The sequence below is a fragment of the Heterodontus francisci genome, chromosome 18, assembly GCF_036365525.1.
Source record: "Heterodontus francisci isolate sHetFra1 chromosome 18, sHetFra1.hap1, whole genome shotgun sequence".
Lineage (NCBI taxonomy): Eukaryota > Metazoa > Chordata > Chondrichthyes > Heterodontiformes > Heterodontidae > Heterodontus > Heterodontus francisci.
Window position 1 is genome coordinate 61,850,767 of NC_090388.1, and position 20,636 is coordinate 61,871,402.

The following is a 20,636-nucleotide window of genomic DNA, read 5'->3' on the forward strand; positions in this document are numbered from 1 at the left end:
GGTTGCAGAATGGACATACAAACAGTAGGCAACTGCTGCACTTTACAGGAGAGCTATGGAACTCATCGCCTTTGATATCACAACAAAGCAGCAGTTTTATTTTACAGGTTTGCTGGTTTTTCCAGGTCTTGATCTTATTCCTTCACTTGTATTCCCCCCTCCCACTAACATAGCTCTATTGGTTCCTCCTTGTGGATCGTGGAGTATTTCAGATTGGCAAAGACCCCTCAGGTGGCTACCTCTCACAAAGATTGTGCATCATTTTCTCCTGCAAAAAAATTGAGTAAATTATCTAGAACTGCATAGAAAATACAACACACAGAGAGGCCGTTTGGCTCAACCAGTCTGTTGGTGTTTATCCTTGATGTGAGTTGAAGAAGTTTGGGGGCATTGCTCTGATTAACTCAGAACCAGGTGCCTTTGTGGGTCTGGCGGAGGATACTGGGGGCAGTGAGGGGGAAGAGGGGGGACACAGAGAGAAGCTGGAGGGCTCATTCAGGAGGGACTTCAGCCTGGGATGGTGATAAAGAGGTGTGTTATGGAATAGTGATAAGTGCGAGGAGCAATTGTAGGAGGCGCAATGCTGAAGAAGGATGGTAATGGAGAAGTAGAGAAGTAGAGGAGGCAAGAGAAGCCCATAGAGTAGTTGAAAGGGAAGAATGGAAGGTGAAAGAATCTCAGGTCTAGAATGGCAGCCAAAGTTTGCATGTAAAATATGCCATTTAATGTCACACAAAAATTAACATGAAATTTGAATATGTACACTCATACTTGAAAGACGTGTTCAGCACCTGCCAAATTCGAGTGGAATATGAGGCATATGGCAGAGGACAGCTGACAGAATGGTATCCCTGCCAGTTTCACCTCCAATTCACCTCCGATCCACCTTTGATCTGCCCAAAATTGGGCATAATGGAAGAAAGTCCTGCCTAAGTACATGCTCACTCATGATTTCCTGCAGAGACTTCCTGTCCTCTGTTCCTCTGCCTCAACCCCCTACTTCAGTTGCTTCTTCACTTCCATGCACCAGCTCAGATACTTTCACCCAAGAGGAAGAGAATTAGACCGTGTCAATGAGAAAGTGGGACCAGAGGATTCACTGGGCAGAAAGGGAGTTGAAGGAGTGAGAAAGTGCCACTTTCGCAGCAGAGGCTGAGTAGAAAGCTGCACATGGCTTTAGAGTCATGGCATCCGGAACTCATGTTATGCAGCCCCCGCCCCCCAAGTTGGGTTTAAAACTACTAATACAAGATAGTCTCGCAATATGGAGTATCTAATACTCATCTTCCATTCAGCGATTATCATGAATTACAGTGATATAACTACATGCCATCAAGACAAAGAGAGCATTGGGCCCAACTGTGAAGACATCCACGGTTCAGGTGCCGAGACAGTTATGATACCTGTGCATGTTTAAACAATTAGCACTGCAGTGAGGTACCAGAGAGGTGTCACTGCTTGTGGAACCATACCTCAGCATGAGTTTTTTGACTTGGAGAAATAAGCAGAGAATATTGAGGGAAAAAAAATTCTGAGGCCGAGGTTGAATAAAATGAAAAAAATATGCACATTTTACTGGTTCAGCAAACACAGAGAAATTGTGATCATGTTTCTTTGCAATTTTTGTATAATTGAAATTATTTGGGTTGTATGGTGGTAGTACCATTTCACAGCCCAAGGGCAGCAGGTTACAGTGTGTTACAAGGCAGTGAGGGATTCAGGTAAGTGTTAAATATGAGTGGACAATATACTGACGGATGGCTGGTGCCCTTGAGCTTCTCATTTGCGTTAGGATCCCATAAGAGGATGCTTTACTTATTTCTCCATTAACGTGAAAGCCTTAAAATTTGTATGCTACATTTGAGGTCATGATATAAAAGAGCGTGTTATAATGAGGAAAGCTTTACATGTGCTTTATTGCCCCTAGTTTTCCTGAAGCTTCTAACTCACATGGGAACCTCATGGGCACTGGCCATCTGGCAGTACCTCGTCCAAGTAGTCATTCTTTATGTATGAGTATTGGTAGAAGCTATCACAGCTATGATCAATCCTATTCTGACCTATTGTCCTCTCACATGCACTTTCCAGAAGGAATCACTCCATAATAAGTAGCAGAACCCTGCCTGCTTTTTTGTCCTCCGAAGTCCAGAAGAATAATTATAGCAACCCTAATGTTACCCTGGGGCAAGAGCAGCTCAGCTAACTTAGCAAAACTGTGGATTGAACCAGGAATCTTGCTGGTAGTTATAGCTCAGTTCCACCCTGGGCAATTACCAACTGAGTATTGCGGTAGCTCTTTTACACAGGCTGTTTATTAGTTATAAGCATTACAAGACCACCAAGCTTTGTCGTTGAGGGAACCGAGCTGAATGCCGTCAAACAATTTACTTATTTGGGGAACGTCATCTTGTTTGATGCCACCATAGACAAGAAAGTGGACAATAGGTTCTCAAAAGCAAACAGTCCATCATGTTCTGGACCAAAGGCGTACCACACCATATTGCGTGGACGGAAACAGTGAAGGAAACGTGAACTCCTAACCTCACTTCAAAAGGTGGAAAAAGAAGAAAAATTCTGAAACTTGCCTGCTGGAACGCGAGAACAATGCTTGACTCTGGTGACAACAGCCGCCCCGAATGACGCTCAGCCCTGGTGGCCTATGAGCTAACCAGACTAGACATTGATATAGCAGCCCTGAGTGAGGTCCGCTTCTCAGAGCATGGCAGCCTAACAGAATATAGCGCTGGCTACACCCTCTATTGGTCAGGTAGACCTCTTCAGTGTCGACTTCATAGTGAAGAAGACTATCGCCACTAAACTTTCAAGCCTGCCTATTGGCCACTCACAGAAACGTTACAGCACAGAAGGAGGCCATTCGGCCCATCGTGTCTGCACCGGCTCTCTGAAAGAGCAACTCTCTCGGTTCCATTCCCTTGCCTTCTCCCCATAACTGTGCACTTTCTTCCTTTTCATATAACTGTCTAATTCTCTTTTGAATGCTTCAGTTGAACCCGCCTCCACACGTTGTCAGGCAGTGCATTCCAGACCTTAACCACTCGCTGCGTGAAAAAGTTTTACCTCATGTCACTTTTGCTTCTCTTACCAAATACTTTAAATCTGTGCCCTCTGTGATCCTTTCATGAGTGGGAACAGTTTCTCTCTATCTACTCTGTCCAGACCCTTCATGATTTTGAATGCCTCTATCAAATCACCTTCAGTCTTCTCTTCTCCAAGGAAAACAGTCCTAACTTCTCCAATCTATCTTCATAACTGAAATTTCTCATCCCTGGAAGAATTCTCATGAATCTTTTCTGTAATCTCTCCAATGCCCTCACGTCTTTCCTCAAGTGCGGCACCCAGATTTGCATGCAGTACTCTAGCTGAGGCCGAACTTTTGTCTTATACAAGTTCAACATAACTTCCTTACTCTTCTACTCTATGCCCCTATTAATAAAATCCAGGATACTGTATGCTTTATTAACCGCTCTCTCAACCTGTCCTGCCACCTTCAATGACTTATGCACATGTGCGCCGAGGTCCATCTGCTCCTGCACCCCCTTTAGAATTGTACCCTTTTATTCTATATTGTCACTCCATGTTCTTCCTACCAAAGTGAATGACTTCACATTTCTCTGCATTGAACTTCATCTGCCATCTGGCTGCCCATTCCACCAACTTGTCTATGTCCTTTTGAAGTTCTATACTATCCTCCTCACAGTTCACAATGCTTCCAAGTTTTGTATTATCTACAGACTTTGAAATTGTGCCCTGTACATCAAGATCTAAGTCACTAATATATATCATGAAAAGCAAGGGTCCCAACATTGATCCCTGGGTAACTCCATGACAAACCTTCCTCCAGCCCGAACCTTCTTCTTTGTTTCCTGTCACTCAGCCAATTTCATATCCATCCCTTTTATTCCATGAGCTACAAGTTTGTTCACAAGTCTGTAGTGTATCAAACGCCTTTTGAAAGTCCATGTGCACCACATCAACAGCAGTGCCCTCTTCAACTCTCCCTATTACCTCCTCAAAAAACTCCAGTACGTTAGTTAAAACCACTCTCTGCTTCTTGTCTGATAACCAATCCTCTATCCATGCTAATATATTACCCCAACTCCATGAGCCCTTATCTTGCCTATTAATCTTTTAACTGGCACTTTATCAAATGCCTTTTGGAAATCCAGGTATACTACATCTACCCGACTAGTTACATCCTCAAAAAACTCTAATAAATTTGTCAAACAGGATCTCACTTTAGTAAAGCCATGTTGACTTGTTCTGATCATACTATGCTTTTCCAAGTGCATTGTTAAGACTTCTTTAATAATAGTTTCCAGCATCTTCCCAATGACTGATGCTAGGCTAACTGGCCTGTAGTTCCCTGTTTTCTCTTTACCACCTTTATTGAAAAGCAGTGTAACATTTGCCAACTTCCAATCTGACGGGACCATTCCTGAATCTAAGGAATTCTGGAAAATCATAGCCAGCGCATCTACTTTCTCTGCAGCTATCTCTTTTAGAACCCGAGGGTGTAGGCCATCTGGTCCCGGGGACATGTCAGATTTTAGTCCCTCAAGTTTCTCCAATACTTTTTCTCGGGTGATATCAATTTCCTTAATTTCCTCACTTTTTAGCCCCTAGGTCACTGCTTATTTCTGGTATGGAACTTGTGTCTTCTACTATGAAGACAGACACAAAATATTTGTTCAATGCCTCTGCTGTTTCCTCATTCCCCATGACGATTTCTCCTGTCTCTATCTCTAAGGGACCAGCGTCTACTTTAGCTACTCTCTTCCTTTTTATGTACTTACAAAAGCTCTTACACTCCATTTTTATATTGCTCGCTAGTTTATTCTTATTCTATTTTTTCCTTTTTTATCAACGTTTTGGTGGCCCTTTGCTGGTTTCAAAAACACTCCCAATCCTCAGACTTGCTACTATTTTTTACAACATTGTAAGCCTCTTATTTTAGTCCAATACTCTCCTTGAGTTCCTGAGTGAGCCACAGACGGGTCTTTCTTGATGAGTTTTTGTTTTTGACGTATTGTACTTTTATTGAACCCTTTGAATTGTTTCTTTAAATGTTTCCTACTGTTCATTTACTGACGTACCTTCCAGTCTATTTACCCAATTAGCCTTAGCCAGTTCTCCCCTCATACCTTCATAATGGCTTTGTTTAAGTTTAAGATTCTTGTTTGTGATTGAAATGTGTCACTTTCAAAATTAACATGAAATTCAATGGTATTATGATCACTATTTCCCAGTGGCTCTTTTACCATGACTTTGTTAATTAAGCCTGTTTCATTACACGATACGAGATCTAAGATAGCTTTATACCTAGTTGGTTCTACAACATATTGATCCAAGAAACTGTCATGAAAACATTCTACAAGTTCATCTTCTAGACCACTGTTGCCAATTTGATTGTTTATGTCCTTATGTCATCCTTTACTTTCAGGGCTACCCCTCCTCCTTTGCCATTCTGTCTGCCTCTCTGAAATATTGTGTACCCTGGAATATTCATTTCCCAACCTTGATCTCTTTGTAACCATGTCTCGGTAATGGTAATTAGATCTTGATCATTTACCTCTATTTGTGCCACTAGTTCATCTATCTTATTACAGATGCTTCATGCATTCAGATAAAGGAACTTTAATTTCATTTTTTTACCTTTATCCCTGCAATGACCTTATTTGCCGATGTACATTTTTTGCTAAACTCTCTGTCCCTTCCTGTCCCCTTCTGTTGGAATTTACCAACATGTCCCTGCGCCTGCCCCTCCAAGACCAACAGCATGCAACCCTCATCAGTGTTTATGCTCCAACTCTGAAGGCTAACCCAGCTGACAAAGATAAGTTCTACACAGATCTCCGTGGACTCATCCAGAACGTCCTTCCCAAGGACAAGATTGTCGTCCTTGGCGATTTCAACACCAGAGTGGGCCGTGACAGCCTGGCTGGAAGGGAGTGCTCAGAAAACATGGAGTTGAAAACTGTAATGAAAACGGACGTTTACTCTTGGAATTCTGTGCAGAAAAGCAGCTGTCCATAACCAACACCTTCTTTCAACAAAAAGATCGCTTCAAGACCACATGGATGCATTCCCGCTCTAAACACTGGCACCTGATAGATTACATCTTGGTGCGCCAGTGTGACCTAAAGTACGTCCTGCATACTAGAGTCATGCCCAGTGCTGACTGTCATACAGACCACCGCCTCGTTCGTTCAAAGCTGAACTTCCACTTCAAGCCTGAGCCCAGGAACAGGCCTAGAGACAACCCATCAAAGAAATTTTGAGTCAGCAACCCGCAAACCTCATCTTGCAGAGATAGATATCAAGCAACTTTACAGACTAGACTGGAACATCCTGATCTCACTGCTGATTCCACTCCAGAAGAACTCTGGGAACACATCAAAGCTGCAGTACTGGATACTTCCAACGAGGTCATTGGACCAAGAAGAATAGGGACTGGTTTATTTATTTATTTTTTATTTAGAGATACAGCACTGAAACAGGCCCTTTGGCCCACCGAGTCTGTGCCGACCAACAACCACCCATTTATACTAACCCTACAGTAATCCCATATTCCCTATCACCTCCCTACACTAGGGGAAATTTACAAAGGCCAATTTACCTATCACCTGCAAGTCTTTGGATGTGGGAGGAAACCGGAGCACCCGGTGAAAACCCATGCAGACACAGGGAGAGCTTGCAAACTCCGCACAGGCAGTACCCAGAATCGAACCCGGGTCCCTGGAGCTGTGAGGCTGCGGTGCTAACCACTGCGCCACTGTGCTGCACTTGATGTAAGTGACAAGGAAATTCAAGATCTACTAAAAATAAAAAGGTCAGCTTATCAGGCCCACCTGGCTCAGCCGACCAGCCAAGAGAAAAAGACAGCCTATCGTCAAGCATGCAGTACCCTTCAATATAAACTGAGGAACATCCAAAATGACTGGTGGATCGCACTTGCGGAAAAAACTCAACTGTACGCGAATACTGGCGACATAAGAAGTTTCTGTGAAGCACTAAAATCTGTCTATGGACCAGCATATCAAACCCAAAACCCTCTGAGGAGCACCGATGGCAAGACCCTACACACTGGCAAGGAGTCAGTCCTGGATCGCTGGTCGGAGCACTTTGAAACTCTCTTCCGTGCCAAGTGCACAGTACATGATACTGCCATCAGTCACATCCAACAACAGCCTGTCAAAGAAGAACTGGATGAGAGCCCAACTCTGGAGGAAACTGTGACCGCCATCAACCAGATGAAGAACAACAAAGCCCCCGGAGCCGATGGAGTTCCACCCGAAGCCTTGAAGCATGGTGGCCCTGAGTTTTTAACGGCCTGCTGGGAACAGGACAGGATTCCACGGGAGCTTTGTGATGCCATTATCATCACCTTGTACAAAAACAAAGGAGAAAAATCAGACTGCTCCAACTACCATGGGATCACCCTCCTTTCTATTGCTGGGAAGATCCTGGCTAGAATATTTCTGAACCGGCTTGTGCCTACCATTGTGGAACAAAACCTCCTAAAGAGCCAGTGTGGTTTCAGAGCAAACAGAGGCACCACAGACATGGTATTTGCACTCAGACAATTACAAGAAAAGTGTCGTGAGCAAAACAAAGGTCTGTACGTCACTTTCATAAACCTCACCAAGGCAGCGATGGACTTTGGAAAATCCTTGAAAAACTTGGATGCCCACCCAGGTTCCTGGCCATGTGAAGCAGTTTCATGAAATTCAGTACAGACACCTCAAGCAAAACAGTGACCTCTCAAGTCCCTTCCCTATCTCCAATGGTATGAAGCAGGGATGTGTGCTGGCCCCGACCCTATTCACCATCTTTTTCAACATGATGCTGCAACGGAAGACCTTAAGGAGGGAGTTTACATACGCTTCCGGACTGAGGAAGGCCTTTTCAACCTCAGGCATCTTTAGGCTCACATAAAGACACAAGAAAAACTCATCTGTGAACTGGTTTTCACCGATGACTGTGCTCTCCTGGCCCACAGTCTACACCGCCATCATGTACACCTTCTAGAGCTTTTCCATCAGTGCTGCCTCTGCAGCATCTGCAAGGTCTGCTGACAGGGCAGCATCTCAAACATTGAAGTCCTGGAAACAGCCAACATCACCAGCATCGAGGCCATCCTCCTGCAAAGTCAACTGTGTTGGGCAGGTCACGTTGCCCGGATGGACGACAGTCACCTTCCCAAGATCGTATTGTATGGAGAGCTGACCATGAGTAAAAGGAACAGAGGGGCCCCATGCAAACATTTCAAGGACTCCCTGAAGAAGCCCCTCTCTGTGTGCCACATCGACCATCACCAGCGGGAAGCGCAGGCCATGGTACCTGGAGATGCTACATCAGGAGGGCTACAAACATCTTTGAGACTGAGTGAAGAGCCAGCATGAAAGAGAAAAGGAGGAGACGGATCGATCCAATTGCCCCCAGAAGCGACTACACCTTCACTTGTACCTGCTGTGGGAGAATCTGTCGGCCATGAATAGGCCTGACTGGCCACCAGCGGGCCTGCAACTGATGACTACAACCTTCCCAAAATCTTCATCTGCGAAGAAATGCCAAGAGAGCTTAGTTACAAAGACAGCTTCTGTTTACATCAAATTTGTGCTAGTACAAAATGTATTATTTCATTTGAAATTCAACAGACCAAACTAATAATTTGACTAGCATGACGGACATAAAACACGGAGGGGAAGCAGGACTGAAGGGCATCAGGTTTCACAGTCCAACTCAGCACCAAAGATGGGTTTTGAAACTACCGTGGTCTTGTTAGATGATAACTTTGTTCAAATGTTGATTTATAAGCTCTGACTGATTAGCCCCTTGGCAGTTCTGTAACACAAAGAACCGCAACAGGTGGATGCTTTCTTTCCTGTATCAGTCATACAGTGTGTGCCCAAACATAATTACTTGATACTCTGATCAGGGCAAAGCTCCATGTCTCCAGACATGAAACAGCTGATCTGTTTACAGATTCTTTTCAAAAGATGTCATTTTATGTACAGCTGACAGAAACTGAAAGTTTCTGAATTTAGAATTAAAACATTTTCAGTGTTTCTTGGCTGAAAGCAAGTTGTTAAAAATTAAATCAAATCCTTTTAATTTAGAACATTTTCAAAGCTTTAGCAAAAAAATTACAGAAGTTATTAACTATAGTTCCACTGCTTAAGGTGATAATATTGAGCTAAAACACAATATTACTTTAAAATAGATAAAATTGTGATAAGTTGTTAGACTTTTATTTTATTTAAGTGCAGAACAGCTGCTGTCTCCAGTGTAAGAGGAACATTATTTCATGCTGGGGAAGATGGAGGAGATGAGGGGATGTGGTACAGTTTAAAATGCTCTAAATCAGCATGTGTTTGAGGCAATGTATGTACCTACATACAGCAATGGTACCATCCAACACAGTAATGTTCAATAGAGCTAAAACATTATCCAACACTGAGCTATCCAGCAAGGTAATGACACTGTACAGTAAGCACTATCTGGTAATGCTCAGTAAACACACCATAAGCAGTGTTTCACATACTCTTATCCAAACTAATGATCCACAAATATAGTGGGGGTAATTTTTACTTTGGGCAATAGTGTAAAACTAGTGAGGTCAATGGAAATGAAAAGCAGGAGAGATGTATAACGGACAGCTGATCCAATAGCGCCTGTTTTACACTATTGTCCAAATCAAAATTACCCCCAGTGTGAGCAGTGTTTCATATCATGATACCCAACCACAAGGCTGGCAGTATTCCAACATAATTACACTTTATCTAAGTTGAGAAATGTGTGTGAAAAAAAAAAAATATTAGACTGAGTAAAATTAGGAAGCGGCAATTAGATATGTGGGAGTTACATTTAAGATCAGAGGAGAGAGTGATGCAAAGAATGAATCAGCAACATCCTGGGGGTTACTATTGACCAGACACTTAACTGGACTGGCCATACAAATAATGCGGCTACAAGAGCAGGTCTGAGGCTGGGAATTCTGCGGCTCCCTTAAGCCTATCCACCATCTACAAGGCACACGTCAAGAGTGTGATGGAACACTCTCCTCTTGCCTGGATGAGTGCAGCTCCAACACTCAAGAAGTTCGACACCATCCAGGACAAAGCAGCCCACTTGATTGGCACCCCATCCACCATCTTAAACATTCATTCCCTTCACCACCGACACACAGTGGCAGCAGTGTGTACCACATACAAGATGCAATGCAGCAACTCACCATCCCTCCTTTGACAGCACCTTCCAAACCCGTGACATCTACCACCTAGAAGGACAAGGGCAGCAGATGCCTGGGAACACCACCACCTGCAAGTTCACCTCCAAGCCACATGCCATCCTGACGTGGAACTATATCGCCATTCCTTCACTGTCGCTGGGCCCAAAACCTGGAATTCCCTTCCTAACAGCATTTTGGCTGTACTTGCACAATATGGATTGCAGAGGTTCGAGAAGATGGCTCACCACTACCATCCCGAGGGCAATTAGGATGGGCAATAAATGCTGGCCTTGCCAATGACACTCAAATCCCATAGAAGAATTTTTTTTAAATGACAACAAATAAAGAAGGACTGAAACCAAAAGGTAAGAGAGGAGCAGTTATAAAAGCAGAATACTGCGGATGCTGGAAATCTGAAATAAAAACAGCAAGTGCTGGAACTACTCAGCAGGTCAGGCAGCATCTGTGGAGAGAGAAACAGGCATCAGGATTTTCCTCAGAGCTCCCCATTACCACTTCAGAAGTGCCACAGAAACCCCATTTGTGCATCTAAATAGAGTTTCTGTTGCACTTCCAGCGAAGGTATGGGTAGGAACAGCTCTGAGGAAATTCCCTTCATGTGTCATTGAAGAATTGAAAGACAGAAGATTTTTCTCTATCCTATTGAAGGGTATGAAGCAGATCAAGATGTTATAGTGTTTCGACCATTGCATTGCAATAGGATGGGCGATTTCAAATATTGATGGCATGTGATCTGAAGGAAGTTTATCAATTTAGAGTGGTATCATCAGCAAAACAACAGATAGCATTGGCTGATGGGTGAAAGAGGTCATTGATATGAAGAAGGAGCAGTGTGGGAGAGAGGTTAGATCTTTGTAGAACTTGAACCCACAATTGCAGCACATTTACAGAGTGAACAGAAAGAAGTCCAGATAACTATGAAAATAACTTTAATGGGAAGTCATATGAGAGTAACTTGCAAACACACAGTGCCTGTCAAAGGCTCTCAAGATAGCCAAGATAGTCACACAAAATTTCAGCATAGCCTTGTCCACCATTCTCCCTTCATAAATCAAAGCTACAAACTGGTAAATAACTTTGGTAATTAACAGTTTACACACTATACTTTTGGCTAGATTTTCACTAGTTCCTAGCCTTAGTGAACACAACGTCAACAATAATGTGAATAGTCTGTTTCTGTGCTGTGACTTTCTATGACAATACCCAATAAAACTAATCTGGAGAATGTAAATGGTCAGTACTAACTGGGTACTATTGATGGCTCCTTTCCCAGATTCAGAGTCAATGTGTTAGTCTGCAGCAGATAATCATTGAGTCAATCACACAGGACCTATATATACTTGTTGTTTATGCTCACACACAAAGACTGTCAGCTTGTGAGGTGTGTAAAAGGGCTGACATCCATGGAAACACACCACAACATACAGGAACATATTTGGGAGAGGAAGGCAGATTCCTGTCCTCCCCAAATATATGCAGAAATTACTTTACATTGAAAAGTACTTCTCTGTGTAATGATCGCCTTCAAAGTAACCAACTATTAAAAGAAAGCCATAATAATACTCACTCTATAAGGTAGTGTTACCTATTGCACCAAGTAAGCACAATGCTGATCTTAAATAATATCCTGACAGATTTTGCGGATGAATCTGAACTTGAATTATGATGGTTTTTAGAGAACACCAGGCCCAAGGTGATATTTCTGAAAATGGTAGAAGTAGTATAGAGAAATAATAGCAAGCCCTTGCTTCCTCTTTTCTATCTTTTCTGAGACATCACCATTGTATTTTTTAACTGGATATTTTACTAAATTAACAATCTACACCAGGTCATAGTGAATTCAGGGAGTGACTATTCCAGATCATAGAGAATTCAGGGAGTGATCCGGGAGCACTTGATGTTAACACCTTGAATGTGAAATGGTTAAGTTTTCCATTTCCCAACAGTAAGGTCACATAAATGAACTCAAAAATTGACAACCTCATTCAAAAACAAGGAAAAGACTAGGTGCACTAATCCTTTAGCACTGTCTTTTCACCTCAGGGACCCATATTAAAATCCAGCGGAAAGGTGACTCGCCTATATCTTCCACATGTAAGGAGCTCATACACCAAGTGAATTTGGCAAAATCAACCCAATTCCGGGTCGCACTAAATTGGTAATGTCCTACTGGTGTTTTAGGGATGTTCTTCTGCAGGTGAGTTAAAGACAGTTGGATACAATAGAGAGGGCTTTTTGCTACAGTTATCCCACCCTACACCTGACACTGGGTGACAAAATTGGAAAAATGCTCCAATTCCCAAGATTTAGTCTCCTCATGTTTTGATATGCACCCAAAATATAAAGGGAGAAAATGCACTGAACTGTAGTGTAGTCTGAGTGACTGGGAGTCGATGCTTTCATTGAAATAAACAACAAGATCCACAGAGATTACTTCAGCAGAAAATTTTGTGGGACTGTTTAAGTCAATATTAATGTCATTACATGATAAAAAGGATTAATACATAACCATGCTGTTGAGAATCACATCTCACATTCACTGTGTTTCTGCCAATCCATGCTGGGAAATGTTCAGGCTCACTTCCTGTTAGCCCAGTCAGGGTTCAATACCCTCTGGAACTATATGCTTGTTTTTTTTTGTCATGCAACAGCTGCCAAAAAATCATTTCCCATACACAGTTCTGAGCTCGGGACAGTATTTCGATTAATTTAGACTTTGGGTCCCTCACTTGAATTTTCCCAATCTGATATTTGAGTGGTCAGAATTGGAAATGCAAGGAAACCAGGATGAAATGCATTGGGAAACGAGGAGAACTTGGCGGCTAAGGAATTAAATGTTCACTAACCTCTAGACTGTCCTCACAAATGATTAAATAATCAAGAAAAAGCTTGTTGATTGATGAGTTATTCTTCTCACCTCTATTTTATAATCTCTCCAGATTGCAATCTCTCATATCTTTCACTATTGCTACTATCATTGTCACTGTTCCTCTGAACTTTGTTCTTTCATTCCTCATTTGATTCAAAGACAATGTCACATGCTCTTCCTCCTTCCTTCAGTCCAACTGTGTTTAATTCAAGAGAATTACATAGCCTTTTGCTGTATAACTCATTTGTTTTCAGGACTTCACACCCATGGAACTCCTTACCTTCCTTATTCTTCCCTTCCTCTGATAAACTTCAGGCTTCCATAACCCTAAACTTAATGTCACTGAGGCATCAATTCTTGATTTATCTGGGCTTCTCTATGCCTGTTATTAACCTTGGCCTTAGATAGTCAATAATAAAAAGGAGACTACTACAGCAAATTAATGTCTTGGATGGAGTGTAAATAGAATAACTATATTAGGTGAATAGTAAGTATGTAGCCTTCCTCAGAGTCTATTGATAGTAGAAAGCTATGACTGAGATTGATAACTCAACATTTAGCTAACATTGCAGATACCCATCATGCTCTCGTACTGCCTGGGATGCAAAGAAACTTTCAGAATGCACCTAAACTTGAAAACAATAGATATGAAACAAATTGACCATTTTACCAAACCAGTGACTGCACATTACTGTTATTGTCTCAGTTGCATGAACGGCTCCCACATTCACACATGAGTGAGTTCTCAGTATGCCTGGGTACCAGAAGTGTGATATATTCCAATAATCAGCTGGCAGGTACTTTTGCAGCTGTAATTCAGATAGTTACATTGACATCAAAACCACAAGAGAAAAATCTTGAGCAGTTTATGAATGCCTGCAGAACTCCAGAGATTGAACTAAAGGCATAAACCTGCCAGCTATTCAACATTGTGGAGATCATACACTAATTATAGTCTATTCTTTAAAAAAAAATTTGCTTCTTTCTCACTGAGATGCAGGTGCAGCGAGCACAGTTTCACTTAAAACAGTGTGACATTTACACGATGGACAATACCCGGGGAGAAGAGGACATGATATATGTAAGTTACCTCCGCTCTATCCCCCCCCCCCCCTTCAATTTGGCACACTAAATTTGGTGTCAGCAGACTCCTCCCTCAGTACTCAGAAAGGTGAGTGGATATGTTAGTCCTACAATGAAGCTTCAGTAAGAATCCATCAGTTCATAGCATTGACCACACAGTCAATCATGAGCTGAGGCATCTGAGTGTGTGCCCAATATTCAGAGCTTAAAATAGACCTAAGTTGGTTCCCTTCATTTGCTGGATTAGCTGACTGCAACACCGCTGTTGTCAAGGGTCTACATGGAAAAGAGCATAGCAACACCAGTGGGAATAATTAGTGTTGATAACTATGCTTGCTCTCTGATTACGTTACTGCAAGGACTGGCAGAACCTATTTATCCACAAACTGTTATTCATTAAATATCTCAGAGTTAGTTAGTGTAAAACATTTCCCACTCTGACGGTGTGTTGCTGCTGAATGATCCAGTTCTCAAACAGTTTTAAAGTGTTTTTTTTTGATTGACTGAAATGGTGTTTATCCATCAGGAACAATTTAGTAGTCACTGGATAAAAAGTGCTGCAGGGCTGAAAACTAAAACTGTTAATTACAGTGCAGTAAGAGCAATAATTTTATCCTCATACCCAAAAAGAGCATCATCTAAGATGATGGCAGGCTGTGAAATCTACCTCATTCTTTTCAATAGTATTTTTTTTTGGTGTGTAAGTATTTGCAGTGTAGCATAAAGAAGTTTCTGTATTAAAGAAGAAAGACTTCATTTATATAACAGCTTTTATGACTTCAGGATATCCAAAAGCACTTTACAGACAATTAATTGATTTTAAAATATAGTGTCATACTCACAAGAAGTGCAGAGATGAAAATACAGCACCAAACTGAAGAGTTCTAAAAAAATTGACTTTTCCTTTAAAAAGCAGACAATGTGGTGCAAAATGGCTGCCGAAGGTCGGCTGACTTGGCCTGTATACACAAACTGTCTCACTGTCTGTTAAGGACAAAAGGATGCATTCCAGGCTAAGAGGTGTTAATTACACTCATCCTGAAACCATCAAAAGAAACAGAGTCGAAGGATCCCAGGTCTATAGCTGAGTCAGCTATTAACAAATGGCCTCAGTGCCTCAGACTGATTACTGTGCAGTGATCCACATCATTCTGTAAGAATGGGATCAGCTTCAGAACAGTGCCTGCCATGGTCAACAATCTGCTGAGATACACTGTTGGCCCAAAGATAACATGTAGCCTCTGGGGTGAGGAGTTGAACAGCAGTAGCTAATACCTGATAGATATTGCGTTCCTTCTGAAACAAAGAAGTTGTGAAGTAACCACATCCTGGTCCAATGTGTGGTCACAACGGGGGAGGGGGCCATGCATCACCTAACATGCTAAAGTGAGAGATTTTTACCTTAAGAGGTAGCTTTGTGGAGAGAGAGGGAGAGATCACAAGAACATCACAGAAACGCAGTCCAGCCAAGGGCTGTGAAAAGACATCCAGCAAAAACAAAGAAGGAACCCTGTTGTGAATTCTACACTTCAACATGGTGCAGCAGAGAATGAAATTGACCACCGCCTCCAGTCTGAAGTCTTAACCACCTGAAAACTACAAACACACAGGCCTGCAAAATTAAAAGAAACTGTCCTCCAAGAAGATTCAGCAGGTTTATCGTGAGCCCCGAACACTGACCTCACTTCAAACCACTTACCCTTTTCCTCTCTCTATATCTATTCTTGTGTGTGTGTGTATGTGTGAGTGAATGCATGCATGGGTGTGATTGCAACCATTTGAAGAATCATGTAAAAATAGTTATCTTTTGTTTAACCTATGAGAAAACCTGTCACTGTCTGTTTGTTTGGTAAGTAAAACACTCAGGGGCTAACTCATCATTTTAAACAAACATGATTGCGGTCAGTTGGGAGGTGAACAGTGAGAACAATCCTCAACATCGCCTACCAGGCCGTAACAATAGTCACTGTTATAATGTAGGAAATACAGCAGTGAATTTGTGCACAGCCAGGTCCCACAAACAACAATGAGAAAATGACCAGAAATTTTTTTTTACTGATTTTTGCTGAAGGATAAATATTGGGCAGATTCCCCTATTTTTCTTCAAGGTAGTGCCATGGAATCTTTGATGTCCACTTGAGAGGACAGACAGTAGACTGAAAGACAGTACCTCCTTGCAACTGATTTCATAGAGTCATAGAGTTATACAGCACAGAAACAGGCACTTCGGCCCATCGTGTCTGTGCCAGCCATCAAGCACCTAACTATTCTAATCCCATTTTCCAGCACCTGGCCCATAGCCTTGTGTGCTATGACGTTTTAAGTGCTCATCTAAATATTTCTTAAATGTTGTGATGGTTCCTGCCTCTACCACCCCTTCAGGCAGTGTGTTCCAGATTCCAACCACCCTCTGGGTGAAACATTTTTTCCTCAAATCCCCTCTAAACCTCCTGCCCCTTACCTTAAATCTATACCTCCTAGTTATTGACCCTCTGCTAAGGGAAAAAGTCTCTTCCTATCTAATCTATCAATGTCCCTCATAATTTTGTATACTTCAATCATGTCCCCCCTCAGCCTTCTCTGCTCCAAGGAAAACAACCCTAGCCTTTTCAGTCTCTCTTCATAGCTGAAATGCTCCAGCCTAGGCAACATCCTGGTGAATCTCCTCTGCACCCTCTCCAGTGCAATCACATCCTTCCTATAGTGTGGTGCCCAGAACTGTACACAGTACTCCAGCTGTGGCCTAACTAGCATTTTATTCAGCTCCATCATAAGCTCCCTGCTCATATATTCTATGCCTCGGCTAATAAAGGCAAGTATCCCATATGCCTTCCTAACCAGCTTATCTACCTGTGCTGCTGCCTTCAGTGATCTATGGACAAGTACACCAAGGTCCCTCTGACCTTCTGTACTTCCTAAGGTCCTACCATCCATTGTATATTCCCTTGCCTTGTTAGTCCTCCCAAAATGCATCACCTCACACTTTTCAGGATTAAATTCCATTTGCCACAGCTTTGCCCATCTTACCAGCCCATCTATATCATCCTGTAATCTAAGGCTTTCCTCCTCACTATTTACACCACCAATTTTCGTGTCATCTGCGAACTTACTTATCATACCTCCTATATTTACATCTAAATCATTAGTGTACACTACAAACAGCAAGGGTCCCAGCACCGATCCCTGTAGTACACCACTGGTCGCAGGCTTCCACTCGCAAAAACAACGCTCGACCATTACCCTTTGCCTCCTGCCACTAAGCTAATTTTGGATCCAATTTGCCAAATTGCCCTGGATCCCATGGGCTCTTACCTTCTTAACCAATCTCCCATGCAGGACCTTATCAAAAGCCTTACTGAAGTCCAAGTAGACTACATCAACTGCTTTACCCTCATCTACACATCTAGTCACCTCCTCAAAAAATTCAGTCAAGTTCTTTAGACACGATCTCCCCCTGACAAAGCCATGCTGACTATCCCTGATTAATCCTGTCCCTCAGAATGTTTTCCAATAGTTTCCCAACCACTGATGTTAGACTCACTGGCCTGTAATTACCTGGTCTATCCCTGCTACCCTTCTTGAATAATGGTACCACATTCGCTGTCCTCCAGTCCTCTGGCACCTCTCCCATGGCTAGAGAGGATCTGAAAATTTGTGTCAGTGCCCCTGCTATCTCCTCCCTTGCCCCACGTAACAGCCTGGGATACATTTCATCTTGGCTGGGGATTTATCCACTTTTAAGCCTGCTAAAACAGCTAATACTTCCTCCCTTTCAATGATAATATGTTCAAGTATATCGCAATCCTGATCTCTGCACCTACATCATCCTTCTCCATAGTGAACACAGATGAAAAGTAATCATTTAAAACCTCACCTATGTCCTCCAGCTCCACATACAGATTGCCACTTTGGTCCCTAATGGGCCCTACTCTTTCCCTGCTTATCCTCTTGCCCTTAATATACTTATAAAAGGCCTTAAGATTTTCCTTTATCTTGCCTGCCAATGTTTTTCATGTCCCCTCTTCGCTCTCCTAATTACTTTTTTTAGTACCCCTCTACACTTTCTATACTCCTCTAGGGCCTCCGCTGTTTTCAGTGCTCTGAATCTGCCATAAGCATCCTTTTTTTTCCTGATCCAATACTCTATATCCCTTAACATCAGAGGAGGTTCCCTGGACTTGCTGGTCTTACCCTTTACCTTAACGGGTACGTGTTGGCTCTGAACCCTCACTATTTCCTCTTTGAATGACTCCCACTGGTCTGATGTAGACTTTCCTACAAGTAGCTGCTCCCAGTTCACTTTGGCCAGATCCTGTTTTATCATATGGAAATTGGCCTTCCAATTCAGCACCTTTATTTCCGGCCCGTCTTTGTCCTTTTCCATAACTACCTTAAATCTTACAGAGTTATGGTCAGTATCCTCGAAATGTTCCCCTACTAACACTTCTACCACTTGTCCAGCTTCATTCCCTAGGATTAGGTCTAGTACTGCCCCTTCTCTTGTAGGACTTTCTGCGTACTGGCTCAAAAAGCTCTCCTGTATGCATTTTAAGAATTCCGCCCCCTTGAAGCCTTTTGCACTAAGACTATCCCAGTTGATATTATGTAAGTTGAAATCCCCTACTATTATTACCCTATTATTTTTACACCTTTCTCAGATTTGCCTACATATCTGCTCCTCTATCTCTCCCTGTCTGTTTGGAGGCCTTTAGTACACGCCCAGCCAAGTGATTGCCCCCTTTTTGTTTTTAAATTCTACCCATATGGCATCATTTGAGGAACCTTCTAAGATATCATCCCTCCTTACTGCAGTAATTGACTCCTTGATCAACAGTGCAATGCCACCTCCTCTTTTATCCCCTCCCCTGTCATGCCTGAAGATTCTATACCCTGGAATATTGAGCTGCCAGTCCTGACCCTCCCTCAACCATGTCTCTGTGATAGCAATAATATCATAATCCCATGTGCTATTCAACACCCTTAATTCATCTGCCTTATTAGTAAGACTCCTTGCGTTAAAATAAATGCAATCCAGCCTTGCATTTTTCAATTGTGCCTTAACAGGTCAATATTTGCTCTGCCTTCCAGACTGACTCAGTTTTGTAATAGATTCCTTCACAGTTTTAATACTGATTTGAAATAGCTGAGTAGATTGGCTTTTCCTCATTCAACTAAGCAGTTTGTGATGTGAGAAGCAGCTGACCTGTACATGTAGCGTTGACACAAATGTGTTAAAATAATCAAAGGCTTAAGTAAGCAATTCATTTCTCTGCAGCCGCTGCTTAACCTGCTGAGAGTTTCCAGTATTTTCTGTTTTTATTTCTTGAACTAAACACTCTTGTTTTCAGATTAAATGTGTAACTATGGCATTATCAATGGATCTTGAAATTAAAGATCTCTCTTTTTAGTGTCCCTTGATGATGCTCTGAACAGCAGAAAGAGTGACAGTTGACCATGTTGACAGATTCTGTTAAGGAGATAACTCTAGCAACAGTCACATGAAAGCAAATTGAAAAATGATCAGCTTTTGCCCGCAGTCCATCGCCGTGGCAACAGTCGTCTTTCTGTTGCATACAACAGCAGGTACGAAGCATAATGCGATTCATGAACATGTGGTGATTTTGTTTTAAACGATATCATGAGTCTCCTAATGGAAGGACAGGTGGGAGAGAGACAGAGAAGAGAGAGCTTCAGCATAGGTTATAATAATATCCACAAAATGTTAGAATTTCTGCAACTATCCAAGGAAGAGTTAACATCATTTTTTAACGATTAGAAATAAAAGTGAGGATGTGGGGGTGGGGGGCGGGGTGGCGGTACTATTTAAATATTAACTTCTTTTGAGAACAGTAGAATTTTGAGGACATGTTTATAAAAATGGGCATTAACAGATTAATGCTAAAGTTGGTGTTACAGTGCCCCAGCACAGAAAAGCTTACACCCCAAGTACATTATACCCTGGGGTGGAACACAAGACAATGCCTGCATGTCAGGGGAGGTGAAGGACAGAGTCCACTGCTCCACAGTGAGGAAGGGAAAGTCATCAAGGACCACTGGAGGTCCTGGTGAAGAAGCCCCAGAGGAGGAGGGATACCCTGTACTTACAGAGGGGAAGGGCGCCATTGCATTCTCCTTGCCCAAAAGGCAATGCAGTCTCATTAATGAGTGCTAGCAAGCCTTTTAAGCAATCAGCTCCTAAAAGAGCCTCTGGGAGGCCATTACTAGTGCAGGGTTCAACTCATTTACCAATATGGCTAAACTGTCCTTTCATCTTAAGGCCCCATCTTAGCCAGTTTGGAGGATCGCTGGTGCCTGAACACACTGCTGAAAATCACTCCGCATGTCTCTCACTTTAACAATTGATCATCAAACGTCAATTAGGAATATTGCTCCAAGTATTTAGTCTTAGTG

The 20,636-nt window shown here is 42.4% G+C and overlaps 1 protein-coding gene across 8 annotated transcripts in view; it reads left to right on the forward strand.

Moving 5' to 3' along the window:
• The window catches only part of LOC137379673 (protein shisa-like-1), a 152,911-nt gene that overhangs the window by 103,999 nt on the left and 28,276 nt on the right, over positions 1-20,636 (forward strand). For 7 of the 8 annotated variants that reach the window (XM_068050859.1, XM_068050853.1, XM_068050854.1 and 4 more), the window contains one exon: positions 19,634-19,808. In XM_068050859.1, coding sequence (XP_067906960.1) covers positions 19,742-19,808 — 67 coding nt within the window. In that variant the 5' untranslated portion in view covers positions 19,634-19,741. Of the gene's footprint in view, positions 1-14,142; positions 14,224-19,633; positions 19,809-20,636 lie in introns of all 8 variants that reach the window. The other variant, XM_068050857.1, reaches the window with a different exon arrangement.